Source organism: Anoplopoma fimbria, chromosome 7 (assembly GCF_027596085.1).
Source record: "Anoplopoma fimbria isolate UVic2021 breed Golden Eagle Sablefish chromosome 7, Afim_UVic_2022, whole genome shotgun sequence".
Lineage (NCBI taxonomy): Eukaryota > Metazoa > Chordata > Actinopteri > Perciformes > Anoplopomatidae > Anoplopoma > Anoplopoma fimbria.
This window is the reverse complement of record NC_072455.1, coordinates 10,114,300-10,124,879: the sequence shown is the minus strand read 5'-3', so window position 1 is coordinate 10,124,879 and position 10,580 is coordinate 10,114,300. Positions and strand designations below refer to the sequence as shown.

General features: G+C 40.4%; 1 protein-coding gene across 1 annotated transcript in view; it reads right to left on the bottom strand.

The window, feature by feature from the left end:
* Positions 1-2,788: 2,788 nt before the first annotated feature.
* The window catches only part of LOC129093889 (VPS10 domain-containing receptor SorCS2-like), a 145,711-nt gene continuing 137,919 nt past the window's right edge, over positions 2,789-10,580 (bottom strand). The window contains exons 3-4 of the mRNA XM_054602010.1: positions 2,929-3,028; positions 2,789-2,806 (exon numbers count right to left, since the gene is read on the bottom strand). Of these exons, the coding sequence (XP_054457985.1) occupies positions 2,789-2,806; positions 2,929-3,028 (118 nt within the window). The remainder of the gene's footprint in view (positions 2,807-2,928; positions 3,029-10,580) is intronic.

Genomic DNA, 10,580 nt, shown 5'->3' with positions numbered 1-10,580 from the left:
ACTCAAAACATTTCTACACTTGTTTTCCACTCATCCTTTGCTTTATGCTTTAAGGTGCATTGCCACACTGAGGCAAAAGGTATTTTTTTTTTCTTCAGCCAAATTGTCGTCACTGATTCTTCATTAATTTGTTCCAAGCTTAAAGTCCTTGTCACAGTTTGTCATTTGAACTATTTATTGTTTGCCAAACATCAAGACGTAAAGACAGTAGGGAGATAGTTCGAGGAAGGAAACACAAACGCAAAAAAAGTTGCCCTTCTGCACATTACTAAGGAACTTCTTTGTTGAGCTTAGTAAAGGATAAATGTTATGAACGATAATATTTTTTGTTGAGTTTTTGTATAATTTTCTTTGTATGTTAGTCTAAATTAACTGTACTCACACAGGGCTGTGAGCAGTCAATGTGGGTTTGGCAATGGACCAAAGGAATCCAGAACGGCCCACCACCCAGTAGAGTGGATAACATTTTGAATTTTTGATCGTTAATATCGACTTAAGGGTGGTTGAAATGATTTTTCGGGACAGTTCTGGTACAGTGGTAAAAAACAGGTTAGTCTGGAGCCTTGCTTTCAATTATAGTTCTTAAAGAGAAAATCGGAATTGGCAAAAATCTGAATAGGCAGGTCAGATGACATTGATGATTCGGAATAAATATGTTATAGGATTGTTGTTCTCTTGTGGAAATGTATCCAGACTAGCAGTTGTTAAGAATAGAATTTAGATCTCTGCCATTACTGCTATGATGGCTTGTAAAGAACAGACAGAACCAAAAGCTTTTATAATCACTTTTAGCTAACACTGGTTCCTTCATTTAGACCACACACCAAGCACTCTACAAGGAAACAGACTTGTGCAAACACTTGCCCGGCTGACAGCTCCCTAGACACAAGTGTTAAAGAAAATTGCTGAGGGAGAGTGCACAGAGCTTCCAGTCTCAAAGTATATTACGACTTTACTGGTGTTGAAGTGTGTTAACGGTCCTTGGGAGCCTTCTCCTGCAAAGGGTCTTGAGTAGATCTTTAATGGAGCTCTCAATGAAGCAAGAGAAAGCGAGGGTGACATTGTCTCCGTCTGAAGATTCACCTCGCTCTTATTGCCTTGAGTCCTATTGATTACCTGAGGCCCCTTCACACCTTTTCTGTGTGATCCCCTCACAGTGTGTAATCCCCTCACAGAGCTTAAATACCCTCCTGTTTGCTGTTTTCTGACGAGATTAGCAGTATTGATCAAACCATGCTCACGTATCTGTGTGTTTGTATTTGTGTAGAGGCGACTAATAAATCTGATTGCTCATAATTTGGATGTTGCAAAGAAGGAAGTAAACATATTTCACCATACTGATATTAAGATAGGGGATCAAAGCATTTGATATTCAACTACTCTCGCATAAACGGCAATAACACACACAGACACCTATACATACCCATTCCAGCAAGAAGCACAAACCTGAGCTTCCATCAAACCTCTCCTGCAAGGCCTGGAGGTGTGTTTAAGCAGCAGCTTGATCCCAGCTCATATTACCAGACATCCTACTGTCACAACACACATCACCAGTCGCTCTCTTACACTCTCTATTTCTCTCTCTCTCTCTCTCTCTCTCTCCCCATCTCTCTCTCTCTCTCTTTCTGTCCCCAAGGAAGATTAAGAAGACTCCATTCCATGAAATTAAATACTCTCATGCTGTCTGGCCCTCTACTGCATGTGCATGTGCATGTGTGTGTGTGAAGAAGATGAAATGGCCGATCCCGCAAAGACGTTTGGCGTGGTGAAGGGAGCAGAATACATCTAATCTCCCTCCATCTTTTTATCGATTGGAGGAACCCTGAACCCTGGACCCCTGTGATAACACAGGCAATTAACACTGCCAACGCAGCTGGCAGTCCAGTCCTATCTCAGACTATCACTTGGCTCATGCTGCAACTTTTCTGGTACCTATATTTTCCTTTATTCAACTGTTCAGAAGCTGCCTGTGGATTGAATATCTACAACGTGGGTAGGAATGGTATATGTGGCCTACAAGTTCAGCGACAAGTGGCATCCTTACATATGCTAATCTTTGCTATACACATGTCCCAGTCAGAAAAATGACACATCAGCATCAATATCTGTACTTTTATAGCGCTTTTCTAGTCTTCTGACCACTCAAAGCGCTTTTTACACTACATATTATCATCTACCCATTCATAGACTGATGGCAGGGGCTACCATGCAAGGTGCCACCTGCCCATCAGGACTCTAACTAACATTCATTCACGTTCATACACCGCAGGAACAGCCTGCAGGAGCAATTTGGCGTTAAGTGTCTTGCACAAGGACACATCAACATGGAATGCTGGGGACCGGGATTGAGCCACCGATCCTCTGATTGGAGGACGACCCTGCTCTACCACTGAGTCATATGCCCAACTTTAATCATACCAACTGGGGTCCCCTGCAGACAACGTATATACAAAGTATACTTTAGTATACTGTGTCCCCCTAGCAGGCATAAATCATGCATTTGAAATCCTTCAAATCGGGGCCTTAATCAATTTAAAGTGACAATTAATCTGAAGATAGTTTTAGGTGATTTGGATAAAATGAACCTTTAACATGGTTAAAAGGGTATCTTCTATCTATTCTGATAATGCAATATTCCTACAGTAAAAGTACCAGATTTGTTGCCTCCATGATACAGTGTCTAATCTAATTTAAGATGTAATTTAAAATTTAAGTCTTTAGTTTTATAATTTGTCAAATCACACATCTAGATGTCTTGAAATTCCTACTTGCCAGCGTAAATAATCATTCAGGCCTCAAGCTCAAACTAGTGAACAAAACTCAAGAGCAAAGCTTTTCTTTTTCATCTAAAATTGTCAGTTCAAGAGATGCAAATGCATTTCTGCGAGACAACCCAATCATTAAGACATTGTCTGCGCACCTTCCTACCTTTTTTTTGTTGTTTGGGCAGATGTAGAAGCTGGTCACCACGATAGTTGTCCCTGGCATCAGGTTGAGTTTAGTGTAGGTGGTGCCATAGTCAGAAGACCTGAAAGGAGGCAGACACAAACAAGATCAAGTAGCAGTTAGTCAGGAAACTTCTAAGAACATCTGTGTGCTAAATGTCCTTTAGCTATGGTTTAATTAGTCACACAATATCAACAGTAAAAGGCAGTGTGGTAGTGATTCTAAGAAAAGGACCTTTAAAAATGCTTGCTGTTTGTACTCTTCTCTAACACTTCTTATATAACATATTAAAACAACAGCAGCTCCATGAAAAAAACATTTGTGCTGGCAAAGGAGATTAAAAGGAGATCTGCAAAATGTTGGGGAAAGGGCAGCCTGCTTATTCTCTCAAACGGAACTGAATGCATAATATCAGCTCTCTGTTCACCATATTACCACTTTGTGGTCCGTGGTCTGAGCCCGGTGACAAATCAAAACGGCTGGACAATCGTTCATTGCAACGACGATGGAAGAACAGCCCCACGCTAGCGATGAAGTACTGGCCAATTCCCAAATCTGGCAGCTTTATGGGAAGGTAGGACCTGCTGTGTGTGTTTGAGATTGATAGCTAGCTGCTGGATTGTTTCTCCAGTATAGCTCAGCAGAGTGAGGGCGATTGTTAGTGACAAGTTTTGAAAAGCAGCACAGGTTTCAGCACGGCAAGGCTTACGAGGGGTTTACGCTTATTGATATTTAATGCCTTAAATATAACTCCAGGAAACATGCTCTCTCAGCCACATAATGCAAGCAAGGCATTAAGATTAAGAAAAAAATGAAGATATCAAAAAAATATTATGACAGATTAAGAAACTGAATGTAATTGAGGAGTAAAAAGAGCTGAAATAATGCAAAAGGAACATTACTGTATTTGTATTGCTTTTTTTGTGTGCAGTTTTTGACAGCTTTCTGGCAATAATTTCGAAAGCAATCCAAAGCAGAGAGGAAAAAATATTCTGCCGTTGCCAGGTTGAGGGTTCAACAGAAGGGAGCCTGAAAGAAGAGGTCTTGATGAAAGAGAATGATGAGCTGGCACGTCAGACTGGTTAAGGATGAGAGGATTTAATCCTTTGCGCAGTGGGACATCAACCACTGACAGACACACACACACAATGAAACACATACACACCCTCACCCCCGCCATGCCATTCAGCAATCAGCTCTCCCAGAGTGCTCTGATACAGCTGGAGAAAATTAAGTGGCATTGCAGCGGTGAGCTGGCAAGTGTCTTCATCTTACTCGTTGGCCTGCGGTGTTTAACCCGGGATCACATGGAAGACATGGACAGATCAAGTGGTGATGGCCGTGTTAGCAGCCTGAGTTCTGTGCTTAAAAAAAGAAGTTGTGGGTGGAATGGGTCTGCTGATGTGTAGAGGTCCACTGGGAGGCTGGATCATCAGGGTGGTAAAAATACATTGGGCCATCTGGGCTGTGTCGGACGTTCTACGGTACGCGTCTCATTTCAGGTTTCCAGTGTATCTGTGTTCTGGTAGTGTACTTTAGCTGCTATAACTGAACCCAGTTATTTGTGTTTTATTCTTACTTCCTTACAGCGTCTAATCAATCGCTATACATTTAAACTTCCGCTAGTTTGGTCAAAGCACTCATAGCTCTCTCCCTCTTAAGCACCTTTCTTGCTAAATCCCACAGTTGTATACATGTTGTTCAGTTCTGCTAGTATTAGCTACCGTACTTTAGTTTAGCATTGAGTCATTTCTTCTATGTTTCCCAATCCCGCTCTCTTTCCTTCTGTGTGTCACATGTTTTGGCATTCCTCTGCCTTCTTTAATGATAATTGTAATGTAATAAATGCAGTTTATTTTCTGTGTTGGACGCAAGGCTTAGTGAATTAGAAGCACGGCTTTGCATCATGTGAGCTCATTCATTTGCTGCTGTAGTTAGATTTCGGTCCTATAGGTTGTTTGCAATCACGTGACTATTATGAAAAGGTCAGGAAGTGAAGAACCTGTAAACTGCGCGGATTGGAAATCGAGGAAAGTGAAAACACGAAAGGGTTGGTTGAACCTGCGCACAGGAGGTATCGCCAGAAAATGGAAACACATATTGGATGTGATCCCTACAAAATGAAGAAGAGCGATTTTTCCCACAACTTGACAGATTTCCCCCGTGTGGAGGCGATTGACATTACAAACTACCTCGTCCTCCAGACCTCCTACTACACGGCTAGCCAGATGAAGGCGTACAAGAGTCTAGAGGCTTACAACTATTTTGTGTGCGGTTGGGTCCACGACCTCGGAACCAAAGTAGCATTGAACAACTGCCATCTTGTTTTTGCCCAGGTGAGTAAATTTGCTTGAGAATTATTGCATATTTCAACTCCACTGGTGTCATTTGGCTATTGTGAAATGTATTGGTCTTATTTAACAGGCTAGTCTATTTGTGTATAAAACGAAAATTATAGTTTTGAGTTGAAATTCACAAGGTCAAGTCTCTGCTTTGACGTAATGTCAATATTGTCACAAAATTTTAACTAAAAATGAAGTTCTGAAGCTCTTAAACAAAGCAGTCTTTCAGCTGTGTGTTTTGCATTTACTTGTAATAGTAGCATTATTGTGCTTTGTGTCGGATTAACTAGGTGAAAAACAAAAATTCTCTGAAAATATTTCATTTCTTTTCTCTCTCCTTTCTACCAACATATACAGATTGTCAGAATCATGCTCACATGTTGGAGCAGTTCTGCTCGCCATTGAAGCTGGTGTTAAAATGAGTGAGACTGCATCATGCACTATGGAAAAATGCAAGTGGTTAATGCTATTGCATGTCAAAAAGGGTATTCAAATTCACATAATTGACTTTCGTTTTAGTATGAGCTGTTTGTAGGCCTACATATAAAGCGCTGTGTTTTCTGAAACATAAACTAGATGATAACATTGCAGGGGGGACAGGTGAGAAACACACACTTGTGAGTCCCCCAAGTCCCACACACTTGTGAGTCCCACAGTCCAACATCCAAGAGTGACGGGAGGATCAGAGACATATACTCAGTTTTTCGAGGCTTTACACAGAAACTCCCCAAGAAGTGCTGCACTGATGTCCAGGAAGTCTATGTGCAGGTTACCTAAACCACTAACTGCGTATAGGACACCAGAGACACTGCAGCTACCTCCAACAGAGCTTCAAAAAGCATGCACGGATTTCAGACAGGAAGAACTAACACAGTCGCAGGTCCAGGCAGTAGAGGAGGAGACCAGAAAACAGAGCTCATCAACGGTATGGTTTAGCCAAAGAGCAGGAAGGATAACAGCCTCTAAACTGAAGCAGGTTCTACAGACTAGTCCTTCACAGCCATCAAAGTCCTTGATCAAGTCCATATAAGATAAGTAAGATAAAATAAGATAATCCTTTATTAGTCCCACAGCGGGGAAATTTGCAGGATACAGCAGCAGAGAGGATAGTGCAAACAAGAGGAATAAGTAAAAAAAAAAGAATAGATCAAAACAATTATTATAAATAAGTAAATAAGTAATCACACAGTAAAGAATAATAAATAAGTAAATATAAAGTAAAATATTATATAAATAATGTTATTGCACAGTGGATGCACATATTTTTATATTGCACTGATTTATATATTGTCAGTTTTTTGGTATGTGTGGTCTACTGGGAGCAGAGTTGGTTGTTTAGCCTGACAGCGGCAGGAAGGAAGGACCTGCGGTACCTCTCCTTCACACACCAGGGGTGAAGCAGCCGGTGGCTGAAGGAGCTGTACAGAGCTGTCAGAGTGTCCTGCATGGGGTGGGAAGTGTTTTCCTTCAGGGATGATAGCTTAGCCATCATCCTCCTGTCTCCCACCACTTCCACCATATCCAGTGTACACCCCAGGACACAGCTGGCCTTCTTGACCAGCCTGTTCAGTCTCTTCCTGTCGGCTGTCGCGATGCTGCTGCCCCAGCAGACCATTCCATAAAAGATGGCTGATGCCACCACAGAGTCGAAAAAGGTCCTCAGGAGTGCTCCCTGCACTCCAAAAGACCTCTGTCTCCTCAGCAGATAGAGTCTGCTTTGACCCTTTTTGTATAGTGCGTTTGTGTTGTCTGTCCAGTCCATATGCTACCCAGAGTCACACAAGCTCTCTAAAGCTGCAACAAAGCATTTATTAGGGAAAAGTAAGGGTTAGGTAAGGACAACACAAGTGTGAACATCTGCTATTGAACTATTATGACACACCAGTTAGGGCTGGCTAGGAGTATGTTAAAGCTTTGAGGATGATGTGAACTAATGCACTAGAATTATCCCTAAAAATACTGAACCATATCACATTTCATAAATCAGTTACTTATTATTGTAGTACTACATTCCATTTGTATGCATTACAGGTACGGATGCAAATATAAGGCAACTGCTAGAAAACAGTATGAACAACTTTTGAGTGTGGACCACGATGGTTTCTCCTGTATGGACGGTGGACTTTGCGCCTGTCATGGAATTGGTATTTGTGAGATAAAGGTAAGATATTTTTAGTATGTACATGTGCTACTCATTTACCATGTCGTGACCACTCATAAATAACACACAAACACACTTAAGGCATTTTGACATGTTACTATTGAACGAACTGGGATTTGTGAGAAGAGTCATTTAGTAATTACATAGGAAAGTAATCATGATCCCATTAATGTTGTTAAGACATATAAAACAGCATGTGGTGTACATAATAGGAATTAACAGGTCTTTTTGAACAGAAGAGGCCATGCAGAAGAGGTGAATTTATTTTCAATGTGAACTTTTAGTGCCCACACCGCAAAAAAGATGAGGCCAGTCTATGCCTGTGTGCTGGAGACCAGGGCTTCTGTCTCATCAACGATGGGGACGATGTAACTGGACAGGAACCATGGGTACTACTACCGAGTACAGGCTCAGCTCCACATTGTGGGTGCTGACTATTGTGACTTTGTAGTGTGGAACAAAAATGACATCTTTATTGAAAGAATTTTGCCTGATGTGGAACTCTGGGATGTTTTCATTCCCAAAGTTCAGGATTTCTTCAGACACTGTGTGCTTCCTGAAGTGTTTGGACAGGGGACAGGAATGTTCCTGAATGTGGGGTTTGTAAGTGGGGGGATGCATGTTTTCCTTTTTAGTATGATAATTAGAGCCATTTATTTCTGCATGAAAACATTTCTACGCCTGAGCACTTGGTCCACCACCTATCTATTCCTTCAGGTTTTTACTACAATATATAAAACATATATTCATGTTAATTAATTGATATTTTATTTTCAGAATGCCACCAGCAAGGAGAGAGCCGCGATATGTTATTGACCTGGTCCAAAATGGAGAGAGTGAGGTTGAAATCAGTGACACAGATGACTCCGATGAAGATGTCTGTAAAGAAGTGGACAAAGAAAACCAACCACCCATGGTCTGTCCAGCTGATAATTACGTGGACTTTGACAGGTATCGCTGGCTGAAAAAAGATTTCATCAGTCCCAACACTGATTTTTCTGGTCATATCACAGCAGATGACATAAACAATACCACCGAAGACATGATTGAGGCTCTGAACAAAACACGAATGAGTACAGCTTTCAGGTGCATGGAACATCTGTAAACACCACTGCTTACAAAGTGAAAAACAAAACATGATTTTAATGTTTAAATACGGCAAAATCCTATATGTTGTATTTATTAAGGCTTTTTTTAATGCATCCAATACCAACTTAAGGCCTTATGAGGTAGTCATAAGGACAGGGGTGTGCTTAATTTTTCCACAGGAAAATTGCATTTCTATCAATTAAATATTACAAGTCATTTTAACCATAACAAGTTTTACAAGAAAATTTGTTTAAATGAATATCAAATGTACATATGTTCAAGTTTTTATGGGGCGTACTTACATTTTCACATGACAAGGACAAACACACGATGTGAAGTTAGCAACACCAGCAACCATGGTCAAATGCATTGCCTTGGCCAGAGCGACCGACATTTAATCTTATTTAACACTGCTGGCTAAAGATAAGCCTAAATACAGTAGGACTAGGAGAGACAGTATTCATCTCACTTTTGATGGAGTGGGGCTCATTTCTAGAAGTCTGACCAAGTTTATCAGTTGACCAACTAACTGGTCTCACACAACTCAGAGAAGAGACCAGGAAGCAAGGTGCAGTCATCCACGCTTTTCTGTGCTTCCATAAGAACAATTACCCAAAACCTCATAGAGACTGTGTCTGCCCCACGGCCACTTAAATTAATTAAATCAAAAGTAAACAAAGAGGTTATACAAAATGATCTAATAAATACCACTGCAACAGTGACACAAAGTACGATAATTAAATGTGAACTGTTTAATATCATATCTCTTTCATCTAAAGCTGCACTACTAAATTATTTGATTAGTGTGGAAAAACCCATTCACTGTTTTAATCACACTCTGACCTGTTACATTGCATTGCAATTGAACCTTCTTTAATCAGACCAATATTTAATAACTTTTGGACTAATACCGGACCACATGAGATGTCTGTTTGGGGATTTGTCAGCTAAATATCCCAATTTGACCACCAGGGAAGTCTGGGGTTAATAAGCAAGATAATGAGAATCTCTATGTATAAGATGTGTAGTGATTTTCAACCTTAAGTGATATTTCCGCATCTTGCTGGTTAGCTGGACATGTTTTTACTGTATTTCGGTAGCAGTGTGTAAGGCTTTGTAATAGCTGCGTCAGTTAAGCCAGTTAGAAGCTAAAGCAAAGATTACTGTCCCCATTGTAGTAGGAGCGCAGGATAGTAGGCTTGATAATGAGCCATCACATGAGGGAGCCCTCTGTGCTCATATTACCTTTTGTATGACTGCTTAGTAATAAATATGTTGTTATGCTGAGCCACATTGATCTGTATGTGAACATATAACCCTCAAAAGGGTTTAATCGGAGGTGTAATCTTTATTATTTTGTTTGGGTATTTTGATACTGTTATGATGAACAAGCAAGATAATCAGAATCTTTGAACAAGATGGAAGCAAAAAATGCTGTGTAAAGATTGTCAGCCTAAATTTTCATTAAATGTGTAGTACCAGATTGAGCCTGTGTGACATCATTCTCTGAACCACTGCACCAGCAACATGTCGGGCTGTACAATGGACTGCAGTTGTACTTGACGCAAAGAAATCCATTAAGTGTTCTATAACCACAATAACACGGTTCTGTTATTGCTGCTAGACCACTCTGTTTACTACAGGTGCATGCCTCCCTTTGTTGTTTTTGAAAAGCTAGACACCAACAAATATAGTTTGAAGAAGACCATTCCTTAGAAAAATAAACATGTTCAATTTTGGAAATTATTACATGTATCTTTTTCCAATAGATTAGACTTTTGGACTGAGGATGTGGCAATTGACAATTGTGTGAGGGCAATAGGGGGCTATTACACGCAATGTTTCTGTACGTTATTAATAATATTAATTTCATTACATTACATTACATTACAGTCATTTAGCAGACACTTTTATCCAAAGCGACTTACAAGAAGTGTATTCAACATAGGTATTCAAGAGAACTACTAGTCACCAGAAGTCATAAGTGCATCTCCTTTCTTAAACAAGCATCTAAGAACATAAACCAGAGCAAAAGTATAGTG